The 27,342-nt window shown below is 44.6% G+C and overlaps 1 protein-coding gene across 1 annotated transcript; it reads right to left on the bottom strand.

Moving 5' to 3' along the window:
- Positions 1-4,363: 4,363 nt before the first annotated feature.
- Positions 4,364-26,036, bottom strand: GDF10 (growth differentiation factor 10). Its single transcript, XM_066585831.1, has 3 exons — positions 25,692-26,036; positions 21,840-22,747; positions 4,364-5,224 (listed from the first exon to the last, which is right to left on the bottom strand). Exons 1-3 carry the CDS (start codon positions 25,906-25,908, stop codon positions 5,033-5,035), a joined length of 1,317 nt encoding a protein of 438 aa, XP_066441928.1. The 5' UTR covers positions 25,909-26,036; the 3' UTR covers positions 4,364-5,032.
- Positions 26,037-27,342: the final 1,306 nt, after the last annotated feature.

Here is a 27,342-nt window from a genome sequence, read left to right as displayed (position 1 = left end):
GCTGCATCAGCCAATGAAAGCTGGCGCTGCGTTAGCCAGTCACAGCCATTCAATGATGTAATTGAATGGCTGTGATTGGCTGACGCCGCCTGAGTTAGCCAATCACAGCAATAGCTTTCTGGAGGTGGGGATTTCAAGCCGCAGAATGCCGCGGGAGGTGAGTACTGTTTTTTGTTTTTTTTCGAACAACTGTATACCCGGTGTATAAGACAGTACTTATTCCTCCCTCGTCAGTCTACTTACCAGATCTTCACTTCACCTATCTTCTCCTATCTCCTGCAGTCCGGGGGGGGGGGGGGGGGGGGGGAGAATCACTTCACCTCCAGCTACCTGATTCTTCTTCTTCCAGTGAGGTTTACGTACATTGCCAGCAGTCTTCTTCCCACTAGCCAATGTACGTTATGTCACAGCTCACAAGCAAGCAGGGGGAGTGCTGATCTACTGCAGAGACTGCTCATGCGAGCTGTCTCTGAAATAAATCAGAATTCCTTCCTAGGCAGTGGACGCTACAACACAGAGACGTGACCTTCACTGACCCAGCCGGAAGAGAATGCAAGGAATGCAGCCTTCATAACAAGCCGGCTGGCGTGTGGTGAGATGACTCCGGGGGGCACTGCAGAAGCTCAGTGAGGAGATGTGGTAAGTAGACTAACGGGGAGGAATAGGTAAGTATAGAATTTTTCTTTTTTTATGACAAAACCCCTTTAAGGCACCAACAGCAACTGTTCTACCAGTGTGGCTAACCTTCTGGTTCTTTAAAAGGGTTCCAGTAGATCTACATCTGATACAATTGAACACAAAATCAAAGGGCAACAAAGTACAAATTCTTCCAAGCCTCATAACAACAGTGAATTTAGACCTGATTTATACACCATATATTGACCCAGTTATATATACAGGTGACATTGAGGCAGTTAATAGATCTGTGAATACAATGTAAATTAGCATTATCCTTTATTTATATTATTAAAAATTAAGTTGTAAGTAAGAAGATGTAGTACAAAATAGTCAAGAGAACAAAAATTAAATGGTTGAATGTTTTTTTCTATCTCAGACCATAAGGGCCGAGATGAGAATGCCTTTCTGGATGCAGCAGCCAGATGGGCCCAGGGTTATGGAAACAGATGCGCTACCTGTGCTTCGCCATTTCCTTAAATCCCACGCACTTTTATGGGAATTATGCAAATAGCCTGGGACAGCCGTTTCCGTTAAACCTGTCCACCTCAGGCATCCTGGATGTGGTGGAGAAGTGACCTGGGACAGGGTTAGGGGACCAGTTCTCAAGGATTAGGTAGGACAAGCAAGCATCTATCAGGCATCCTGCAGATATGCCACAAATGTCTGAGATCTGCACACCCCTTTAAGGGGATTATGACTAGAAAGGTATCCGCTATCCACAGGATAAGGGATTACTTTCTGATTAATAGAGTGTGACCATAGAGACACCTAACGATTCTGAGAATGGGGGTCCTGAAAGTCCCTGACTAAGTGGAGCAGAAGATGCATATGTGCAATGTCACTCCATTCCTTTCAACGGGAGCAGTGGGGATTGCCGAGTATATATAGGGGTGAACAAAAATATGGAAACACCATACGAAATGCATGGGATTTTAATCATTAGCACTAAGCTGCCCTTTTGCCCCCTTCTTGGCTGAGAGCTTTCTCCACAAATTTGTATTTACTTCACCTCTTGCCCTGCTCTGGGTGGTTTTGGGAGCCAGCTGGTAACAGCAGCTAAGTACCTCAAACCCCTGACCAATGGAACCAGTATAACTGTATCTTGACACCACCAGGAATTCCTGCTGGAGCCAAGATTGACAGGGGGGTGATGCCCCCTGTACCTGATTGGCTGCACAGGTTATTCGGCTGCAAGTCCTGGAAGGGCAAAAAATATTTATGGAAAAGCCATACAGCGGTCGCCACCGCTACAGCCGTGCAGCCCCAGCAGCAAGTGGCCTCCCCAGCGGCAGGCCAGTTGGGGGAGCCCCCCCTCACTGTACAAGCGCAGCATGCCGTCGGCAGCAGGGAGGCCCAAGCGAAGTTACTCAGGGACCACTAATGCGGCCGGCGGAACGGAGCTGACAGCCCGCGCCCCGGGATGGAAGCCTGAGGCGGTGGCTGGGACGGAGGGGTGAGCCGGCGGGCAGCTAGGACGCATGGCTGAAATGGTGGCGGGATGGAGCATACACGTTGTAGCGTCTGCATTGATTTTTGGCAGCGCTGCAGGTTTAGCCTTACTATTCTTCTTAGGCTTACATTATGACATGTAAATGCTGCCATGTTACAGCGGCACCACACCATGCTGCTGGGACCTTCGTGCCTTGACCCTATCGGGAGCTGGAGGTGTGAGAGGGGCGTTCCTCCTGTCAAACCCCTAGTTTCCGGTGGCGTCAAGATACAATAATACCAATGGAACCTTGTTACTGGGGCAGATATTCACTTCTGCCCAGCAGCATCTGTGTCATATTACCTCCACTCTGTCTCTACATGTCTTATTAACCCTTTCCAATCCACTGTCTGACATCTTCCTACATTCTGAATGAAACTTGTACAGCTCCAGTGTCAGAAGACGTCAGACAGGGTATTCTCACTGTCTATTGCCAGCCACTCCGCTGTCGGAGCCTCTCTAGTGCACACACACTTTAGCCAGCAGATGGCACCGTTGTATAACAGCAAAAAGAGTAAGCCTTTTAGGAAACCCTGAATCCAAAACTGAATTGGAGGGGGTTAAAATATGATTTATAATTCCATGTAACTTAAGGCATGCATCTCCTACGGTGTTTCCATATTTTTGTCAGCCCCCTGTATATCTTTCTTCTCCTGATCTCATAAGGGCGCCTTCATACTGGTGATAAAAGCATGCGATTTTCGTGCGATGTGAGAGTGAGTGAAAATGCAGAATTATGGAACCAATGATTTTCAATGGTTTTCTTCACATTTGCGATATTTTCACTCATGTGATGTTGCGGGGGGGGGGGGGAATTGCAGCATGTTCTATCTTTCCGTGTTTTGCGCTTTTTTTAATCTCCCATGTTTCCCTATGGAAGACAAAAACGCTCACCTCAGCGCAACATATTTGCGCAGTGAACGAGTTTTTTGCGAGCATATTTTACTGTACGTTTTGCGTAGACAGCGTAGGGTTTTTTGCGCACAGGACGCTAGCATGTCCCAACTCAAAAGGCTATTTAGCCTAATGAGGTCCAGATGTGTTCTTATTTTTACGGAATTGCACAGCTCATTGTGCAATTGTGCGTGTATTTTAGACTTCTGTGGGGACCTTAAATGCGCACAAAAATAAAGCATACTGCCTTTTTTTCTGTGTGCGTAAAAAAGTATAACAGGAACAAAGCCATTGAAATCAAAGGGTTCTATTCTCTGCATAATAGGCAGTGAATAGACCCTACTGATTCCAATGGGCGTGTTCACATGTGCGTATTTTTTCACGCGACGTTCTATCATGTGAAAAAAATATGCGGAATGTCCTATTTTGGTGTGTGTTACAAACCCACCGCAACAGGCCATTGAGGTAAATGGGCCGGTGCAAATACGCGTTTATGTGCAGCAAATCAACGGGTCCTTCTGCGTACTTTTTTGCATGTGCGAATTCCCAGTGTATTCGCGCGCTCAGAAAATCCACAAAAACTGGCGAAATAAGCAGATAAATGGGATTTTTTAGTTGCGTAAATTAGCAGCGTATTTGACCGCCCCGTGTGAACGAGCCCTTAGACTGTGCAGGGACACACCCCTTTGTCATAGGCAGGCTTTATTTGCACAGGGTGGCGCAATATCAATCCAAGAAGCTCAGGCCGGTATTGCGATTTTTCCATGCAAGTTCAATTTGCGAAAAAATTGCACTGCATCACTGAACATGCGATTTTCACGCGCCTGAACATCACGTGTTTTTTCAATAAGGAAATTTAATAATAAATCACATCGCACTCGCATGAAACAGACAGGTACACGCAAGTGTGATGCAAATTTTAACTCACCCATAGGAGATAATGGGTACGTTTTCTGCCAAATCACAGAAAAATAGAACATGCTACGATCTTTCTCAGCATCGCGCGCGTTCTGTGCGTCTCACAGTGCACAAAAACTCGCACGGAAACTCGTCCGTGTAAATATAGCCTTAGAAGAATAACAGAAGAACGGCACAACATAGTTATAAGAAAAGATGGTCCAAAAGTTTTGTTTTATGGGCAATACCAGTATTTACTTAAAGAAGATTTCCAGGCAGCCAGGATACACCGGAAGTCGGAGCGGAAGCCGCTGCTCCAACTCCTGTCTAGTGGCCGATGCTTGTAATTGCAGGCGCAGCTCTCATTGAAATCAATGAGAGCTGCGCCTGCAATTACAAGTACCAGCCACTACAGTGGGAGCGGAGCAGCGGCTTCCGCTCTGACCTCGCTGCATCCCTGCACTGACATCCGCGGAACTGCCTGGAAAACCCCTTTAAATAGAAAGGTCAGGACAGATGGCAGGTTCTCTTTAATGAAGATGGATATATTATTAACCCTTTGCAGTGAGCTCTTCCTAGTAGAGGCCAGAATTTTCCCATAATGCTTTAGGGAAAGGCATAGACTTTGGAGCTGTACATTTTAACTTTCCATAGATTCTGTTAAGAGGGAAAACCCTTAATAAAATGTCAATGCAAACAATATGGCTGTACAACAAAAATATACTATACACATGGAACACATAGGAACACCTTTTAACATAAAAAGTAGAAATCCACTCCAGTAAAGAGTAAGATAAGAATGCCATCTCCAGATCAGGTCCGTGTAGTCCTCAAGCTGGACACGTATGTATCCTTCATGCGGTAAGGTCACTGGAAGAGAATATGTGGGCATCAACAGCACCTCCCGATATATTGGCCTTCGCCGCCCTTCTTAGAGTGGGCATCCATTTCTTTACAGTGATACGTGTGTCCTGTCCACTGTGACAAATAGTTTAGAAAGGAGAAAAGAGGTGATCTGAAGGCCTCGCGTCATAGCCCACCAGGGCTACTGATTCTTATTGACCTTTGAGGGTGTTATCTGCAGGAACAGCTCTCTACTGACATATTGGGGTACACTTTAAGCACCACATTCCGACTTTCATCCAGGAAAAGGACACTTAGGGAGCTCATTCTTTCCGGTGTACAGCAGGGTTCCGGGACACCTGGAATTATGCCAACAGCCTTGACTATGCTCTGTATTGTTGCATGGTTCGAGGGGCGCACCACCTGTGAGAGAGGAGCAATGGAAAGACATGTAAAACATACAGTGGTGTCAAATAAATTCTTTTTCAAACCATTCTTCAAAATTAAAGGGGTAATCCAGGATTAAAAGAAAGGGTCAGCTTCTATTCCAGAAAACAGCACCACTCTTGTCCGCAGGTTGTGTCTGGTATTGCAGTCCACCCTCATTTACATCACTAGAGATGAAGAGCAATACCATATACAGCACAAAGACACTAGTTCTGTTATGTGATCACACTCCTTTCCCAGCACACGTTTTCCGATCCCAACTGACCGCTACAGGCTGTACTATTTCTTCAGTTACTGTAGAAGACTTCTGGAGTACTCCTTTAAATTTAAAATTGGCAATACAGCTATAAGGGATCAGAGTTCTCTCATGTGTCCAAATTAATTAACGATGATCATTGGAGAAAGAACAAGAGACGTCAACTGTGTGAAGTCACCACTGTGCTCTTTCTGAAGGATCAGCCTAGTGTTAGTTTTATTAATAGTGCAAACCAGAGCAAAGAATGGTATAGTGTCCAATCATTGTAGATAACTCCCAAAAACATAGCAAATCATTGCGAAGTCTAACACTGAAGAATGAATAATGACAATGAACAAATAGTGACATTTTCTTACATTGTTTTAAAAGAATGTAGATACGATAATTAAATATGGTCTCTAGAAAACGCTCAACTCCCCACTACAAGAACAGCTCAGTCAGGGTCTGTGCCAAGTTACACTATAATAATAATCTTTATTTGTATAGCGCCAACATATTCCACAGCGCTTTCAAAGCACGGGGAAACACAAGACATTCAACCCTTTGAATAACAAGTGTAACACAGAATACTTAATACTTCCAACTACTGTGCAAATCTGGGAGAGAATGCAGGGGCAGGATCCATCACTAGAGGACACTGAGGAGATCTTCAGCTCAACTTGACTACAGAGGAGACGTACGTGGTCAGGATCCACTTGTTAGCCACAAAATCTAAACACCAATAACTATGCCCAGGTGAGAAACAGGACTAGGGAGGCAGCAAATGAAATGGAGATACATAACAAGATAGCTATTAAGGTTGTGCGTCTGGGACCTGTGGTTCTACAGGTTTCCCTGTGCACACCTTCACAGGTAGGGGTTAATTGTCCACCAGCCAATCCCCCTCGTCTGCGGCAGATAAATACCAGCAATTCTTGTGAGAGATTGCTGGTCATTTTATGTATCTCTATGTTAACCTCACTCAGAGCTGATTTTATGCATGTCTAGTCTGTTGTGTGTCTCCCTTTCCCTGATGACGGTCTGGACACCTGAAGTCCCCATCTGTTATATGTTGTATGCATAACCTGGTAGGTTGGTGTGAACAGCGACATGTGGTATGTCTGTGCAAGGGGCCAGACGTGCTTTATGTGCAGTCCTGTTCTGTGTTCAGTGTGTGTGTGAACAGTGTTGTGTCCTGTGTTTTGTGCATCTCTCCAGGTTCGTAATGAGGGATAGCCAGGTCCCAGATAAAGACAATGGGGCTGTCCTTATCGGGGCAATCACCCCGCTTTTAGGCAGGGGTTCCCCACTTTCTCTGATCAGTAAGGGACAGGGGTCTTTCCAGCTTTTATGTGGAGAGGTGCAATTGGTCCCTGCAAACACTGTATGAGTTTTGCAGTTTTAAAAGGATACCATCTCGCATCTGTACTGAGGCATGGTGCTTTAGTGCGCCAGATGGACGTAACAATAGCTTATTAGTATATTTTCTAGCTATGGACCCCCAACTTGTCTAAATGTGATATTAGTTCTTTCTATTTGAGTCAGGAGCAGAGTAAAAGTTTCACTTGGGCATTGGGGCTTTAATTTGTGTTAGATAAGAGCTGCACTCTACGCCAGTCAGATGTCTCCTACCTGTTGCTTCTGCACTCTAATGTCACTGAGTGAGAATCTGCAGCTACACCTCCCTCCTTCCCCTCTTCCTTGAGCAGGCAGATCCAACATTGTCATCTGCGGTTCAATTTTTCAGTAACTAAGCAGCAAACCCAACATATTTTGGTCAATAGTTAGCAAGCAGTGTAACTAAAGGCTCTCTCACACAGGGCCGTATTGTCACTGCGTACTACAGGTGTATTTTTCACGTATGTAATAAGCAATACACGGCAAATACAGACATGCTACGTTTGCATTGTGTGCGTGAAAAAAGAGCAGATGTGAGTGGCCCAATAGAAATCAATGCAGTGACAATACACCCATGTGAGCCCTAAGAAATTATCTTATATGACACCTACCAGGCCGTTTAATCCCCTAAATTCTGTGGCCAATGATAACTGTGGCATCCAGGTGGTTTGATAGAGGCAGAGGGCTCCTCTACCGCACACAGATGGGAAATGCACCCATGTGCATGGGCTCTAATAGGTTAGGTGTGAAACTGAAAACTAAAGGGAATAATGCTTAGGTGTACCGAGTATACAAAAGCATAATAAAAGAGACCCATTCCCCCCCCCCCCCCCAAAATGAAACTGACTTTCTGATCACATGACAAGCACACATGACTGCTACTACCAATCCTCGGCTTCAGTATTGGGGAGGGACAGTAATGTCCATGTGACCTGCTAGTTATCAGCTCAACGTGACATGCAGAGACCAGGAGGAGGAAGAGGTGAGCATTGGTGCTTTTTTCTTTAGTGCATAAAATCATAAATAAATGAGGACAATATAGGGACACTGATTACTGTATGGGGCCATAAAGGGGCATTATGACTCAAAAGGGGCCATAAATTATTTTAACTGAGTGAGGGTATAAAATCAGCATTATTAATAAGTGGGGGAATAAAGAAAACAATATTGCTGTGTGGAGGGCCCTATAGATAGCATTATTATTATTTAGGGCAGTATGGTTGGGAACATTGTGCAGAGCCGTGGAAAACGAAGGCAGGTGGCTGGAAAATTTTCTAGCCAAATATGTTTGTGTGTCATTCTGTAGAGACAAGTTGTGATCGGAAGAAGTTGTCATGGTATCTCGGGCCAGATGGAGAAGAAAAGGGAAAGTGAATGACTGCAATCAAAGAAGATGTCACCTGTGATCACTGCATATAACAGTACTGTATATTTTACTGTACAATTATACTTGTATAAGGCCCAATGCCTACGGACGGATTATCACTGTGGAATTCTGATGACCACCGCGAATTCCACAGCAAAGTCCGTCCATAGACATGCTGTGTTCAAAGATTCTCCGCTGCCCACGAGCAGAAATCAACTGCAATTTTCTGCTTGCGGGGAAGAATCACAGCATGTTCTATTTTGTGTGGAAAAATCAATCAGACGGCTTCTATTGCAGTCTATGGAAGCCATCCGTCCCGTGATATGAAGTTTCGCGGGAATCTGCGTCATACGCCAGGGCCGGTGTGTCATGCGCTGCACTGTGCACCGGCTCACCGGCCGAAACACTCGTGGTGGATCCGGACAGGGGAGTATAGGGTCTCTGGGGGGCGCCGGGTCTGATTCCGCTGCGATAATCCGACCCGGCCTTAGGCATGAGGCCTATAAAGCTGGTTTCTACCACTTTATGATTACTGTACGGTAGTAATATTGGTCTTTGCATAATGTTTTTTCAATAACAGTGTGATGGAATTAGGCCACTTTTGGAGGTTCCGTCACGGATCCAGCACAAAATACCAGAAGAAAAAGTGCGGCATGCAGCGCTTTTTCTTCCTGTAAAATATCGAGCAGCTGAGCGAAACCAAACAGACCCCATTATAGTCCACATAGAAGTGAAGCGCTGAGAGAGATGTCGGCCATACTCAGCGGTGATCTGCCTGTATAAACATTCTATGTTAATAACTAGCGGTGACCAGGGGCGTAACTAAAGGCTCAGGGGCCCTGATGCAAAACGTGAACTGGGGCCCCCCTCTATCTGTACCCGTACCCATACCTAAACCATGCTGCACAGATACATAACTCGAAGCTTCTGGGCCCGAATTGAAAACCTGTAACAGGGCCCCCAACTATAATGCTTTATTCATAGAACTGGGCTCCCTATATGGAGAAGAGAGGCCTTATGGGCCCCCTAAGGCTCCTGGGCCCGGGTGCAACCGCATTCCCTGCACCCTCAATAGTTACGCCCCTGGCGGTGACGTTACCCACTCGTGCAGTCCTTTAGAAGACAGTCATCCCGTGTAAATGTAGCATTATGTGGCAGAGGACCTGGGGCCCCGTACACAGATGCACAATGCTTCTTCATCAGGGCAGATCTCTGAGAATAACTCCCCCGCCCAGCCGCCACGCTGGAGGAATTCCCTCGTAATGACAACCTATAAAGCAAATTTTATGGCCTTGAAAAGCTGATTAATTACCGCTGCCGTAATATTCCACAACCTTTAAATTCCAGAATGGACACAAGCCCCTAAGGTACAGGCTTGACTTATAAGGGTCTGCTCCAAATCATGAGGACCCCCTTGGGAGAGGATGATTCTACACAACAGAACAAAACACATCTTGTGTCACACGGTGATGACGGCTTCATGGAGGTATTGCAAACCCCTCTGGGCCGTCCGCTCGCTCCTAGCTGGTAAAGATCTACTTACTCATGACTAAGGCCGAATGTCCACAGGCGGGTCTGATCTGCGGAATCCATGCTGGTCACCTGCGTGGTAGATCCGCAAATCAAGCCACCCATAGGGAAACATGGGCGTCCACAAATGAAATAAAGCATGCAGATTTAATTTGCGGACCACAAACAAAAATCACAGTATGCTTTTGATTTCGGTGCAGATCCCGCACGGACGTCTTCTATTGAAGTCAGTGGAAGCCGTCTGATCCACTGCCCATCCACAATTGAATTGCGGACGATCCACAGATTCCGCGAGAAACTAGGAGTTTAAAAAGAAAAACAAACTCCACTGCACATGTGCGGCGGCCGGCACCTCCGCACACATCCGCCGTGAAGAAAAGGAAGACTTGGACGGATAAGTAGAAGACCCGTAGTGTTCTTCGGTCGCGGGCAAGGTTGGATTCCGCTGCGGGCTCCCGCATACTGAATCCAATCCACCCATGGACATGATGTCTTAGGCTGTCTTCACATCTGCGTCGGGGTTATGTTTCCCTGTTCTGTATAGGAGCAGGAAAGGGGAATCCCCTGGTCAAACAGAACCGAATGGCGCCGAACGGACCTCATTGACTATAATGGTGTTATACAGTTTCCGCTCAGCTGACTGACGAAAAAGCGCTGCATGCAAGACTTTTTCTTCCGGTACTATGTTGCAGTCATGAGCGCTCGCGGAGTACAGCCACACCTTACATTATCCAGTGTTCATGTCCACCTTCATCCACTGGATGGCGCTTTTCCATATTATAAGTATATGAAGTTTCTGTACTACATTTTGTGTAATAACATAAAGGTGCAATTATAAAAGATCATAAGAGCGACTTTTAGTTGGGTATCTTCTTAAGGCCGGCTGCACATGAACAGAATTTTGCTACAGAATCCGCGGCAGGCGGTCACACAATGGATCCGCAGCAAATACTATTCATAGCATACTATGGGGAATCACTTTTTCCTGCAAACTCGCGGAAACCAATTGCGGTTTTCACGAGCGGAGAATGAATCGCATCATGCTCCATTTTTGCACGGATTCCAGGTCATCGCCGGCGCGGAATAAATAAACATTTGAAAGAAGAAATCTGTACTGCGCACGTCCAACAGCGGCCCACCGTGACCATCCGCAGTACAGAAAAAGAAGAAAGAACACAGGTACACAGGGCCGCTGGCTGCGGTCAGGGTCAGATTCTGCTGCGGGCTTCTGCACGCAATATCCAACAGGCGGCCTAACGCTTTCATGTCTCAACATTGCTTTTATGGGAATATACCCTTGTAATACAGACCCATACGGCAGCATATGCACATCAATCCATACCGGTTCCAGCCTTTTGTCCCGCTTTCAGGACATCTGGTCAACGTGAAGGTGATTACCAGCTGGGGTGCCACGGCTCCCCAGCTGGTAATCACTCACTGGTGCTGCTGCAGGATGCACACACTGACAGCAGTGTGTGAACTCAGGATCCTCCTTCCCTGCCCTCCTGCTTGGTTCCACAAGAGGAGAGCGGAAGGGAGGAGGTGTCTGGGTGCATACACTCCCACCCACAGCAGCGCCGAGCAAAGGAGCAGTGAGACGTTGAAGACAACAAGGAGGTAAGTATATCAGTCTTAGGGGGGCTACTGTGGGACTCACTATTAATACTGGGGCTGATATAGGGGACACTATTACTACTGAGGCCACTGGCAGCATACCTCAAGCTGACATAGGGTATGTTTACATGTGGTGGAAATGCTGCAGAAAATCCGCAGTGGACATTTCCGCGGCAAATAATGCAGCATTTCCGCATCCAAAAAACAGTCAAAATCTGCATTGGTGCGGAATTTGACTGGAAATTAGCCGCATACCCGCAGCTAATTTCATACTATGCAGTGCTCCCCTCATCCTCAGTGGATTTTAGTGGCTTCATTTTCACTATCAGGATTCTCGACCATTAATTGTGCAGCCAAGAAAAGATAGGACTTGTCCTAGAGAACACTATGTGCGGGAAAGATTGGGTGGTACCTATCTTCCCTCGTTTTTTATCAAACTACTGCGCTCTGGTGTGGAGTTTAAAAAGCTGACGAATGGGAAGGGATTCCCCTCATTCAGGTACTACTATGCTCCATTATGCCGAACGTAGTTGCGCCCATGCTCGTTGGAATAAGCCTTAAGACATAAGGATTTTGCCACAGATTCTTTGCTGATGAATTGTGGCAAAACCAACAGCACATATTCCGCTTAGAACAGTAAGGGCTCATTCACACGACTGTGATTTCACTGTCCGCCTAAACGCCTTCTCACATCTTGTATCCAAGCTAGAGGCAGCCTAATGGCACTAGAGTCTCCATGCACACTTGTATCACATCTTATATTCAAGCTAGAGGTGGTACAACAGGGTACTAGAGCCTCCATGACCAACCGCATCACATCTTGTATCCAAGCTAGAGGTGGTACAACAGGGTACTAGAGCCTCCATGCCCACCCGTATCACATCTTGTATCCAAGCTAGAGGTGGTACAACAGGGTACTAGAGCCTCCATGCCCACCCGTATCACATTTTGTATCCAAGCTGGAAGTGGCCTAACAGGGTACTAGAGCCTCAATACCCACCCTTATCACATCTTGCATCTAAGCTAGATGTGACCCAACAGGGTATTAGAGCCTCCATACCTGCCTGTATCACATCTTGTATCTAAGTTAGAGGAAGCCCAACAAGATACTAAAGCCTCCATGCCTGCCTGTTTCACATCTTGTATCCAAACTAGAGGCGGTACAACAGGGTACTAGAGCCTCCATGCCTGCCCGTATCACATCTTGTATCCAAGCTAGTGGTGGTACAACAGGGTACTAGAGCCTCCATGTCCCCGAATCACATCTTGTATTCAAGCTAGAAGTGGTACAACAAGGTACTTAAACCTCCATGCCCACTCATATCTCAACTTGTATCCAAGCTAGAGGTGGTACAACAGGGTACTAGAGCCTCTATGCCTACCCATATCAAATCTTGTATCCAAGCTAGCGGCGGTACAACAGGGTACCAAAGCCTCCATGTCCGAAAGGATACCATCTTGTATCCAAGCTAGAGGCGGCCTAACAGGGTATTGAGCCTCCATGCCCAACTCTATAACATCTAGTCTCCAAGCTCTACCTGGCCTAACAGTGTACTAGAGCCTCCATGTCCCTCCTTATCACTTCTTGTACCCAAACTAGAGGTGACATTACAGGGTTATAGAGCCCCCATGCCTACCCTAATCACATCTTGTTCCCAAGTTAAACAGTACCCAACAGGATACTAGAGCCTCCATGCCCAACCTTATCACATGTTGTATCCAAGCTAGAGGTGGCCTAAAAGGGTACTAGAGCCTCCATGCCCACCCTTGTCACATCTTGTATCCAAGCTAGAAGCAACCCAACAGGGTACTAGAGACTCCATGCCTGCCTGTATCACATCTTGTATCAAAACTATAGGTGATACAACAGGGTACTAGGGCTTCCCTACCCACCCGTATCACATCTTGTATCCAAGCTAGAGGCAGTAATACAAGGTACTAGAGCTTCCATGCCCCCGTATCACATCTTGTATCCAAGCTAGAGGTGGTACAACAGGGTACTAGGGCTTCCCTACCCACCCGTATCACATCTTGTGTCCAAGCTCGAGGCGGTACAACAGGGTACTAGAGCCTCCATGCCCGCCCGTATCACATCTTGTATCCAAGTTAGAGGTGGCCTAACAAGGTACTAGAGCCTTCAGGCCCACCCTTATCCCATCTTGTATCCAAGTTAGAGGTGGCCTAACAAGGTACTAGAGCCTTCAGGCCCACCCTTATCCCATCTTATATCGAAGCTAGAGTAGGCCCAACAGGTTACCAGAGTCTCCATGCCCGCCCATATCACATCTTGTATCCAAGCTAGACGTGACCGAACAGGGTACTAGAGCCTCCATGCCTGCCTGTAATACATTTTGTATCCAAGCTAGAGGCGGTACAACAGAGTACTAGAACCTCTATGCCCACCCTTATCACATCTTCTATTCAAGCCAGAGGTTGTACAACAAGGTACTAGAGCCTCTATGCCTGCCCGTAGTACATCTTGTATCCAAGCTCAAGGCGTCCTAACAGGGTACTAGAGCTTCCACGCCTGCCCATGTCACATCTTGTATCCAAGCTAGAGGCGGTACAACAGGGTACTAGAGCCTCCATGCCCACCTGTATCACATCTTGTATCCAAGCTCGAGACGGTACAACAGGGTACTAGAGCCTCCATGCCCGCCCGTATCACATCTTGTATCCAAGCTAGAGGCGGTACAACAGGGTACTAGAGCCTCCATGCCTGCCTGTATCACATCTTGTATCCAAGCTAGAGGCGGTACAACAGGGTACTAGAGCCTCTATGCCCGCCTGTATCACATCTTGTATCCAAGCTAGAGGCGGTACAACAGGGTACTAGAGCCTCCATGCCCGCCTGTATCACATCTTGTGTCTAAGCTAGAGGCGGTACAACAGGGTACTAGAGCCTCTATGCCCGCCTGTATCACATCTTGTATCCAAGCTGGAGGCGGTACAACAGGGTACTAGAGCCTCCATGCCCGCCCGTATCACATCTTGTATCCAAGCTAGAGGCAGTACAACAGGATACTAGAGCCTCCATGCCCACCCGTATCACATCTTGTATCCAAGCTAGAGGCAGTACAACAGGGTACTAGAGCCTCCATGCCCGCCCGTATCACATCTTGTATCCAAGCTAGAGGTGGTACAACAGGGTACTAGAGCCTCCCTACAAGGGGTCAGTTCTCCACAATAAATGACCCTTTTGCTCTGATATTGTAATCACTTACTTATATTAAGGTTACAATCACAGAAAGAAAGTTACATCTCATCCAACAACTCCTTCTAGAGGAGGTATATATATATGCTCCTTCTAGGGGAGGAATGTTGCTGACAATGAGTGTGTGTGTATATATATATACTCCTTCTAGGGGAGGAATGTTGCTGACAACAAGTGTGTATAGTTAGCTCTGTGAGTAACTCAATTCAGTGCTTTATTTCAACCATATTCAAGACATAGCAATCCACATAGTACTCTTACGCATTTCAAACAAAACGCCATCTCTTAGGCGGGGTTGACGCAAACGTATCTTACAGCGTGCGGGCTGGCAGACATACATGCACGGAACGCAGTCGTATACAATGATCCTGCGCATGTACTATCTTTGGTGTGTATCTGCACATAATTCCCGCCAAGATAGAAAATTCTGCGATTTTTCCTGGGTGCATATTTTTCGCAGTTCATGTGAGCACTAACCTGGCCGCCTATGGGAGATTGCTACATCGTATTCCAACACACTGGTTTGAGCCCGGCCGTAATCCCACTTTGATGTGGATTATGTAGATCGCTATATCTTGAGCACACTTTATTGATTTAAGTAAAGAATTCATTTCACCTACGGATCATTCTATGGATTCAGTAGAGGTTTGAGAGGCTGACTTTGGGTTTGAGTCTGGGAGATGTGATGAGGAACTGTGCAGAGGGTTGCTTGACTCATGTAACACACACAGAGACATAGCATCATCATGGAGGACACTACAGCAGTGCTGAGCAGTGGAGATGTGATTGCATTAGATAAAACAAAGTAAACAGCCACTTACTACTATATGAGCAGGAGGCAGTGTCTGTGTAATGCTTCATTTACACGGGAAGACCGTGTCGTCACTACCAGTTGTTCGCGCTCGTGCAGAGCATTTAGACAGGCAGATCACCGCTGAGAATCCCTCACTTCTCGCTAACTTCTATGTGAAGCGCTGAGTGGGGAGCGTTTACACGCAGCGAGAAATGCGCAATTCAGGGATGATTTTTATGCTGTTTGAAAGTGAGCAACAAACTAAAAGTAAACTAAGTGTAAACAATGGCTGTGTATTTGGACGTAGCGAATATCCTGCATTTTTGTTCATTTGAACGAAGTTTGCACTATAATCGTCCCGTGTAAATGGCCCATTTATTCTCTCCTTCTGTCATCCTCTTCCCCTCTGCTCTGTATACACTTCATTTAGCAGGAAGACTCCCCCCCACCCCCCTCCCACCACCTCCACTTCCATTTCTGCAGTCATGCTGTCTCCAGTAACACGCTTGACAGCAAGCGGTGGACAACAAGCACAAGTTGTTTGAAAAGTTAGGGACCAGTTAAGTACCACTAAGCCCATACTTAAAGTTAAAGAGGATCTACTTGCGAATTTTCCACATGTGGATTTTCAAATCGTCGTTGCAGGAAAAAAAATTGACACGTCAATTGTTGGAGGAAAACGTGCGTTGGGTGGCCGCATGCGGATTTTCCCCATTGAATGGGACAAAATCTACGTGAGGGTCCACATGAAATTTGATGTCAGAACGCGGAGTCTCAGTCACACATGTATAGCGACAGCCCTCTCCCTATTTACTAACAGGGCAAGAGCTGTCCCTCTAAGGATGGGTTCACACGGGACGGACTTGCTGCGGAATTTCCGTGTGGCTTGTCCACACGGAAATTCCGCACGTGGCTCCTAATCTTGGGATTAGCCAGCAAAGTGGACGAGATTTTGCAAAAATCTCGTCCACATGCTGCAGCCAATCCGTTGCGGCAAAACCGTATGGAAACAGCCATGCGCCGCGGAAATTAAAGACGCAGCATGTCAATTTTTTTATTTTTTTTTACGCAGCGGTCTCTCTCCTCTCTATAGGAAGAGACGGCCGCAGCAGAAATGCAGGCGGCGAAGCCACTCCAAAACTGGCAGCTGCGGTTTTCCAGCGGAATTCTCAAAGATTTTCGGTGCGGCCAATCCGTGAGAATACGCTGGAAATCCGTCCCGTGTGAACCCAGCCTAAGGGACCTTTCACACTGAGCGGAATTACACTGCAGGACAGAGCAAATCCTCAGCTGCAGAATTCCATACCAAAATCCACAGGTCTAACTGCAGATTTTGATGCAGAATTGCCATTTTCAAATATGCATCAAAATCCACAAGTAGCCTGCAAATTTTGGTGTGGAATTTGCTGCGGCTTGCGGTGCGTCATGCGGTTTATACCCGCATTGAAGGTTCCAAAGAGATCTGCGCTGCGAGAGGCCAGCATGGTGTTGCCTCCATGACTTGGATCTCTGTTCTGACTGCCTCTTCAAAGTATATCCATGCGGAAACGCTGCCGCAGTGCAGAATAAAACATGCACGAGCGCAATCTTCAGACCTGTCACGGGTTCGTGCTGCCTGTGATATACTAGTTGTATGTTAAAACACAAGATAGGAACCCATTCCAATGTTTACATAATTGTATATTTTTTGCACAATTTTACCTACAATATTGCTATAAAAAAGTATGAAACAAACAGCCCCATGTGAAACATAGAAGACTGGCGGCAGACTGTTTACCCTCCAACCACGTCTGCTGGAAGTTTGTTCCAAGCATCAACTACTCTCTCAGTAAAATACTTTCTGTCGTTGCTTCTGATATCTTCCAACTAATTTCAGATTACGCCCATTGTTCTTATGTTTGGCTTCTTAATAAAAACACTTCTCTCAGGAACCATATTTTTTAACCCTTTCAAGACCAGTTGTTTTTCGTTTTTGTTTTCCCTGTTTCATTTTTTATCCCCCGCATCCAAGAATCATAACTTTCTTTTGAACCATTTAAAGGGGTTTTCCATGCAGCGCCCACTATCAATGCCAGGACACCCAGGGGTTGGAGTGGACGCTGCTGCAGTGACCCCTGTATAGTGGACGGCAGGGGCGTAACTATAGAGGATGCAGGGGAGGCGGTTGCACCCGGGCCCAGGAGCCTTAGGGGGCCCATAAGGCCTCTCTTCTCCATATAGGGAGCCCAGTACTATGAATAAAGCATTATAGTTGGGAGCTCCGTTCCAGGTTTTACATTGGGGCCCAGGAGCTTCAAGTTACACCTCTGGTGGACGGCACTTGCAATTACAGGCACAGCTCCCATTGATGAGAACACAGCATGTAATTGCAAGTGCGGCTTCTGCTCTGACCTCTGACCTGTGTATCCGGGCCCTGCTTTGAAACCCCCTTTAATGCACGATATAAAGTACTGAAAAACTTTTAAACATTTTTAAAGTAGGGTTAGTAGGGTAGTAGTAAACCACAATAGTGCCATTACTTGGGTGCTTCATCTTCACAGAGAGGTAAAAGGGACTTGTTCGAGTTATTTTGCAGCTCAGTATGATTACAGTGATACCAAATTTAGGGTGACTACCCACTAGCATTTGCGAATTTGCTGCGTTTTTCTTCCAGGTGTCTATGGGGCTTTCTAATGTTAAAAACGCATCGCGGGAAAATCGCAATTTATCCCGATTTTGCGCGATCGCGATTTTAACATGAACAAGTCCCGTAGACCCCTGGAGGAAAGAAAACGCTGCAAATTTCGCAGTGAAAAAGAACTGTAATAGGTAGTCACCGTTATATAGTCTTTTTTGGGGTTTACCACTTTAAAAATATTTAGAAGTGTTGAAACAATTGCTTTTGTCATCAACTTTCTTGTTTTTGCATTGACTAGTTTTTTTGATGGTTGATTTTTGCCAGATTGGAGTCAGAAGAATTTTTTTTCTTTAAATGGGGAAAATTGTTTTCTACCTCATTGGGGTTTTTTGCCTTCCTCTGGATCAACATTAGGAGGTTAATAGGCAAACCCGGATGGACGTGTCTTTTTTTGGCCTTATGTACTATGTTACTAAGGGGAGTTATAGTTTTTATTGGTATCATTTTTAGTTTTAAAGTAGATTCTTGGCTTTAAAACAAGACCAAGGTCACTGAAAAAGCTGGGATCTAGCCTGAAATAAAACAAGTAGAAGTGCACCATCCTTCACCCGACATTTACTTTCATTGTATAAAGGAGGAAGAGGAGGTGGATGCTGGAGAGCTGACAGTACAAGAAGACAAGATGCAGAGATCAGATTTTGCTTTCTGTCCATATACAACTCTTGATCACCCCAAAGAAGCAGGTCACATGATTTTTATTCATGTTATTACACAAACCTACCTCTTATCAATCAGAGAAGCAAACTTGCTCTCTGTTTGTCACATATGGGGGTCTTTTTTCTTTTAGAAAAGGAGTGAGAAGATGGTAAACATCCAGGACCCAGATGTTTACCAGTGTCTGATTCATGATGTCAAATGAGTCATATAATACACTTTTCACACAAAAAATAAATCAAGATATTTGACAGCTTTCAGATGGGCTTAATATGGGTCATTTTCTAGCCTTACTACGGACATGACTCATACCTCACACAGAACCAGAGTTATGGTGCTGAGGATCCATCGAAGATTTTGGTGTGCCTATATAATATTACGCCCATCTGAAAGCAGCATTGGCTAACACATTACATTTGCTTTGGGACTTACAGGGTTACAGTTTATACCGGGGGATGGAAAATCATAGAACTCTATAATCCGCAATTTAATTTGCATGCAAAATTTGGTTGGCGCATTCCTGTGGTTTTCGTTTTTCTTTAACATATGCACCTGTGAAGGTAGACGTGTGGTATGTGTGAACGTCTCGTATCTTATAGTTCCTGAAGAGTACTTCTTGTTTTTACAAGGAGTCTACTTAAGTATACGTTTCAGTCGCAAATTTTTGCTTAGAATCGGTTTGATGCAAAGTTGACTGAAGGTGGTTATGTATATAAGTCATTACAGTGTATTTTCATAAATAGTTTGCTGTTCATAAAATTTATATTGTGCACCTAATTTTCTGCTTCGGCCATATATTTAGCTGCTGATATTAATTTTTCATATTTTTATAGAAAAAATAACTTTGACAGAAAATTGCATGAAGACGCCTGTGGTTATAAGGTGCTGACTGGTATTTTGACAATGTGCCAGGTGTCTACTTCCAGAAAATATATGCGTATGGGGGTTTACTATAATTATTTATTTTATAATCTAAGTTTTATTTGTACATATAAAAATTGTGATAATTATTCTGGCTACCAGAGGTGAAAAATGTCCAAAACCCCCATAGCAGTGAAAGGGATAATGGGGGTGTAATATTTGCTATAGGGCTGCAAATTGTAGTCACGCTCTTGGATTTGGTTACTAAGTAAAAAATGACTAGACTTCATCAGTGGATATGGACCCTACATGTTAGCTGTTTAGAAAGGCAACATCAAAAGTCTACATATAGAGCTCTACATCAGACCTCGATGCCTAGCACATGGGGCTTGTGAAGCAACAACTGCACTCATCGACCAGCGAGAATGGTCTACCGGCAGTTTATTCCCCTTTCTCCATTCAGGTAAATGTACATGTATGTTTATGGTGGGGCTGGGAGACATAGTTGTCAACTGAATGGACGCTCCACTGATAGCCTTCACATGGGCATGGCTAGCTTTATCTAGAATTAGCAAACTATTCCAACATTTCAAAAATACTTCATCTAAATTGTATTATCAAAGACTGCCCTAAGTCCTAAAATTCATGAATGGGCCTAAGACCCACTCATGGGTTGCAGCCGTCTCCCCTGAGTGATCTGATAGAACATTTAGACTTTAGGTTTAGAAGTGTTTGGCATTGTTTTGTATCAACAGATCAATGTCACCTTATTGTCCTTAAAGGGTATTTTATGGGTCTACAATTTGGCCATCAACAGCAGATCTATAGGGGCTTGACCCCAGCTCCCCTGCCAATTAGCCGATTGAAGGAGTTATGGCCCTCCTGTAAGTCATGCGTCCCCTATGTTATTTACTAGGCACAGCTTTGCAGATTTTGCTAGTGGCTGTGCCTGATATTGTAGCTCAGTCGCATTATTGTGAATGGGAGTGAGCTGCAATACGCGGCACCGACATTGCAAAATGTACCAACCTGATTGGCAGAGGTGTCAGGAGTCAGACCCTCTCTGATTTTATATCACTAGCCTATCTTAAGGAGAGTGCCCGGAAACCTGTGTATTATACAGTAAAGACTGACTGTTAATTCTTACTAGTTTCCTTAAAGTGAAGCTCCACCTTAAAGCCAATTTACATATTACATCAGGGAATTGCATTATCTGCAGCAACAGAGAACTGACGACTCTAGTCATGAAAGTGCTGCTTGTGCCCAGATGACCACTTCTACTGGGAAATTGGGGGGATTTCATTTTCTTGGAACTACCTGTGAAGGGAGTGAAGTCAACAAAAATAATATATTCAGGAATGATTAGTAATAAAATAAAATACTATTGTATTGAAACTCTTCGAAACTCTTCTTAACTGTGCCCAGGGGCATTGGTCCTTTTAATCCATATAGGGAGACCAGAACTATAAATTTTGTGTGGTTCTTGGGGAGACCCTGCTACAGATTTTGCATTGGTGCCAGGAGTTTTAAGTCACTTCTCTGGAGGTGCCCTAATTTTAGAGGGCTCTGTCTGGTGCCCAACTTTCTTTTACACTTTAAGTGGCAGTTGATCCAAGTTTCATGAAAAAAGTGCTAGGTGTTTCAGGGCATGATTAGTGTTCAGAACATACAAGGACAAAAGTTAAGCTAAAGAGATATTCTGGAACTAAGACATTAATGGCCTAATCTTAAAGTGTTTAATCAGTGTAATTCAATCCTCACCATGTCACTGTTCTGTTGGTCCATGGGTTTAAATCTCTACCAATTAAAAATATTATGGTCTGTCCTAAGTATAGACCATGAATGTTTAAGTCTCAGGAAATCCCTTAAAGGGGTTTTCTGAAACTCAAAAAATATTTTTATACAATTGTGGAATGGTATGATGTAAAGAAAAAAAGACATACTCATTTCCTGCAGTGGCTCCCCATCCAACACTAACCTGGAAGAAGGCGGCTATGGTCACATGATATTCATTGTAGATGTGAACGTTGAGCCAATCAAATGCTTCAGAGGCTATGAGAGAATAACACCAGAAGCCTATACTTGGCTGAGTGGTCATGTGCGCAATGAACACCATGTGATTGCAGCTGGCTTCTTCCGGGTTCGGTGCGGCGGGGAAGCCAATGAAGGAGGTATATCTTTTGTACAACATTCCTTAGCTGTAAATTGGGGAAATCAGCATTCGCTTTTCTGAAATGTTAACTTTTTACCTTTGGCATAGGGAATTCACAGACACCAGAGCAGTAATAAGCATCAAATGATTTGGGAGATATAATCCATTCACTCCAGCCAATGTCAGCAAAATCGACCTTGAGATATCTGCGGGAGCAGACCCTTGGCTCATCCCACTGGCGTCTACGAGCTTTCTTCATTGTTCTTTCATCAAAGTGAAGGACTGGAGTTTTGGGCAATGTGTCAACATTATCATTCCCCTTCTTCTTGCGTTCTTTCCTTTGGGGCTTTTGTTTCAGTGACTTATATGTATTCTCCCACACATCCTGCTTGCTATAGTGAACATACTTAACATCAGGGAGTTCATTATTATGGGTGGAAGCCAAAATTGTGGCATCTCTTCTTACTCTGCTCTCTGAAGATGCATTGGGCTGCTGCTTGGCATCGGCAACACTTGGTTGGAATGGGTCGTACCTTTGTAAAGTTACTGCCACACTGTTGGGCTCTGAAATTGCTCTATCATTTGCAAATACTAAGATGTACGGGGCTTCGCTTGGATTACTTTCATGAATAGTAGCAAATTTATGGCCAAAGTCAATTTCAGTAGAAATGAACAAGTCTTGATGACGTTGGGCCTCCTTTATGATGCTGGTTATGTCCTTCACATGCCATGAGCTCTTTTTATTGGATGCGGCACTGCTGATATTCCACTTCACTAAGCCTAAATCTGTTTGGTGGAGAATACTCTTGAAGATCACACTGACCCTTTGAGTTTGTGGTGGAAGCAGAAGACGACAGGAAGCATTCTTGGAACGTTTGCAGAATGAGTCCCTAGGAGGCCTGGAGCCTTTGTCAGGTCCAAAATGGAGAGTGGCAGCCAAGACAACTTCAGACTGCTGTAGAGATGTTAAGTTGAAGCGATATGTAGGACGGGAAGCCAGGAAATCTGTCAGATAAAGAAGCTTTATTGTATGAGAAGAACAATTTGTGCCAACACGTTATTTTCCATGGACGGATTAACCACACAGATGTATGTGTTCAGGCCCCTCAATGTGTTTGCATGATTAAGTTATCCATAGATGCAGTTTGTCAAAGTTCTAATATACTGCATTGTTAGCTCTCAAATGAAACCTTAGTCACCCAACTCACAAAAAAAACCTTCAGTTAACCTTCTCAGGTCCAGGATGATTTAAGCCTTCCGGACCAGTCATAGCCATTACATGTAACAGTAGTTCCCCGACTAGAAGCTTACTTTTTGCAGGACTATTGACTTCATTTGATTTGACCCTTTTTAGAATTAAGCCTATAGTTTGTGAAAATAGTGGGAAAAAAAATCAGTTTATTAGACCTTAATATAGTAACTTTTTATATTACATGTCGATTTAGCCTAATTTCGTGGCTTTTTTTAGGGACGTTTAGAAATTAACTTTTTTATTTTCACAGCTGGACCCTCAAAAGTCAGGAAAGATCACTAGGGAATGTATGAATTTATGTAGAAATGAGTCCTTTTCTAGGTCTATAGTGCTATACTTAGTCTAGTTAGTCTCAGCAGCTCTCTACTTATACAGACTTTCTGGTGATCACATGGTTACTCATGTGACCACCAGGACCAATGGAGACAGCAGAACTGAAACGGTTTCTATTTCATAGACAGTGTTTAATGACACTGATGGAGGAAACAAACACTTCAGACTTCGGTCTGTAACACTTGAAATGTGTTTACCCAATAGTTTTGATACCTGTTCTAATATCACATCATAATTAATTAATTAATTAATTACACCCATGGCATAATTAATTTATGGCATGTGGTTCTTAAAGGGCTTGTCTGGTTCAAGAAAATTCATTATCCTATTAGGGAATTAGAGCCTGGAGGACTTAACACATCTGTCCATTACATAGACAGATCATTCATTTCAGTGAGCACTGTGTAATGCTTCTTTTGCCCTGTGATGGAGCTATAGGGAAATTGAGCAGATTCTACACAGATCACAGCTGATCGCTGTAGTTACACGATTCATACAACATTGGGTCAATTTTTTAAATTCAAACTGTTACAGGCATTTACTATTGACCCATCCTCAGGATAGGTCATCAATAGGTGATTGGTGGGGGTCTGCCGCTTAGGATCCCTGTTGATCAGCTGATCCTCCAGCTCGCTGTCAGTGCAACGGTGCCAGACATCCGCATCGTGGTCTGAGCCAGAAGTGTAATGGAAAGGCTTTGCTCCATCGCAATCAATAAAAGCAATGCCTCCCATTACACTTCCTCATTGCAATCAAAACCAGAAGTCTAATAGAAGGCATCGCTGCCATTGATCAGCTGATCGTTGGGGATCCAGAGCAGTTGACCCCGCCGATCAACTATTGATGACCTATCCTATGGATGGGTCATCAATTGTATATGCCTGGAATACCCCTTTAAGTCTATGAGCAGTTTATGCCGGAAGTTGCTTAAAGGTTTTTTTCATTATGGAGAACCCTTTTTTTTATTAGAAAGCCCCTTAATAATCAGTTGATCACAGGATTTCACATTGGATTGAGTCCATGGGAATCCAACTCCAATTGTTCAATTCCCCTGCAGTGCCACCACAGTATCTACAGGAATGAATGGTCTATCCTTGTAATGCATGGAATCACCAGGTACTACAGAGAGAATAAAAGAAAAGATGATGGTCCTTAACGAGGACCATCATCTAGTAACCCAGAAGACCTTAATAGTCTATCTGAAGATACATTTTCTAAACCATTTAATCATGGGAATATCACATTCTGCTAGAAAGAGAAGGGAAATAGTGGACTTGAGATAAAGCTCGACTATAATAGGGTTTCCCTTCCAATCACCCAAGGGATGACTGTATATAAACCCAGCGTCAGACACTTCTCATATTCATAGTGTCGTTCTACTATGCAGAGTTGGGAATGCTGCCGGATAACGGGGTGAAGAAAGATTATTTTGATACTAGAGAGAAGCTAAAAACTTCTAAGGAATGCCACAATGCCACAAATCGTGCGCTACAGTATGCAGCACCGCTACTTTTTATGAGCTCTATCCCTTAGGGTTCTTTCACACGGGCGTATGTGTATACGCAGCATATTCACGGACCGAAATACATTGATTCCCTGCATATTTCTGCCTATCGGTAGTTTTCCCATGTGTATGAACATGCAGCCTATTTACGCGTGTAAAAAACGTCCCATTGATTTTGTGCGTTAATACGCAGCGAATACGCAGGTTTCCTGCATACGTACGCAGGCTATTGATGTCAACGGGCTATTTCCGTGCAAGATAGGACATACTGCATTTTTTAATGCAAAAAAATACGCAGATGTGGATTAACCCAATGAAATCAATGTTTTTTTTTCATACGCTGCGAATTTACGCCCGTGAGAAAGAGCGCTTAATGAGGGTTCTAATCACAACACGAATGACTTTTCTAACTCCTTCCCATAGAGGAGCATGGGGAATCAGTGCACGCAAGGGCATAATGATAACTATGTCTTGCTTATTGTTTGGTGTCCTAATGACAGCATCACCACCGCAATCTTGTTATTGCGTTTTATAATAGATTTACTACGATTTATAAATACTCTACCCTGAGCTCAGAAGACGCCCCATTATCATGGATATCATGGCAATGTACTAGGAGGAATAGCAACAACCTTCCCTTTTTACATTGCCAAGCATATGGCGCACATATAACGCCGTACGCAGGCTCACAAACCCGTGACCTATTTAAAGGGACAGAAGTCGGTCTAATGTTTGTAAGCTAGCCAAACTGACACTTTGGTAAATCTGCCGTATTGTGTAGACGAAACCCCCCTGTGTAGAGCATTACGGATATTCAGGTATTTCGCCCACAATATTGATTCCCAGGAGTCTACTCTTACCTGGCTGTGCCCGAAAGCTCCGCACGGTATTCCCATCCTGAGGACGACTGCCTTCTCGGGTGTACTTCTCGTAGAGCTTCATCATGTGCAATGACAGGGGGTCAGTGGCGGGGCTCAGAATGCCTGCAATTGGGTTAAGGGTTGACTCGGAGCCCTGCAGCTGCTTGCCTCTGCCCAAAGCCAGGAATAGGAATAGCATCCAATACTGCGGCATCATTGCGAGAGCCAAAATATTTGTGCAACCAATGGAAGGGGTAGATGCGCTATATTCTTCTGAGGAGTTGTGATCTCCTTCTCGCCTTCTTCCCTGTCACTAGCTTATTCCCTGCTGATGCCTGTGTAGTTCTCTCTTCTCCCGGGTGTCACATTCAAAGCTCAGCTTACAGCTCATACACAGGCGCTGGGAGGAGTGCGGTTCGCCCTTCCCGCCCAATCACCACTCACCTCATGTTAGTTGTGGCTGCTCAACGACAACTTACTATTACAGCCAGGGGCTCAGCTTCACTTTAAGGCTCCCTGGGAAATAATTCTAGCTTGCATTTAATCAGTTCCTTTCAACCAAGAGGTATTTACTACTGCAGTAGTCATCCTTCTCCCCTCTCAGAGGTCTCATCTACAACTTATGCCTACACAATGCTCTAAAGTTATAGGGAGTTCAGCATAGCAAAAAAGGTGCACTAGATGAACATACCTAGGTGGGGAAATAGTGGAGCCTTCTAGAGAATGATATACTGGCTGTATTACCCATGACAGTTAATTCACCATATTACCAAAAAAACAGGGTTTTTTTTCCATTTTTTTCTGGACCAAATTTTAGTGTTTCTTACAGATTTCTGTGTGGATTCCAAATTTGCGCTCAGATTTTGACTGTCAGGAACAGATTTACAGACAATAACCCTAATAATATCATAAAGAAGTGTAGATATAACTGCAGTTAAATCTGTTTATAAATATACACTCATTGTCAGCACCAATCCCTCCCCTAGAAGGAGTATATATATATATATATATTACATACATATATAAATATAATACATATATATATATATATATATATATATATATATATATATATATACACTCATTGTCAGTAACATCCCTCCCCTAGAAGTTGTCGGAATGGAATTACACTTTCTCTGTAATTCTCGCTGTCATTCTCTCGGGGGTTTTTTTTCGCTTCATAAGACGCACCCCCGTGTCAGGGGAAAATAAGGAAAAAATATTTTAAACTTACCCAGGACAGTGCAGGGGATAGTGACGGGCGCCGGAGTAGAAGGAGCAGCAGAGGTCTGAAATACCGGAGCTCCATGTCACAGCGGTGCTTGTTCAGCAGGAGGAAGGGAAGCCGATTGGTGGAGTCGGGGAAGCAGCAGCAGTTCCCGCCGGCGCTCACCACCAATCAGCAGCACTTGCGGGTGACATGGGGGGGGGGAAGAGAACTGGTAACTGATCACACATTTGTCTGCACGATCGTAAGTTTGTTTGCGCGGCTGCGATTTACTGAGTGTGATCGCGTGAACAAATGGCGATGCAAAGAATTTTGGCATGCTTGCTTTACAACATGCAGCAACTTTTTGCATGGATGCTCTAGTACCCTGTTGTACTGCCTCTAGCTTGGATACAAGATGTGATACAGGTGGGCATGGAGGCT

Source organism: Eleutherodactylus coqui, chromosome 13 (assembly GCF_035609145.1).
Source record: "Eleutherodactylus coqui strain aEleCoq1 chromosome 13, aEleCoq1.hap1, whole genome shotgun sequence".
Lineage (NCBI taxonomy): Eukaryota > Metazoa > Chordata > Amphibia > Anura > Eleutherodactylidae > Eleutherodactylus > Eleutherodactylus coqui.
Note: the sequence above shows the minus strand (reverse complement) of the source record. Positions and strands in the feature narration are given on the sequence as shown.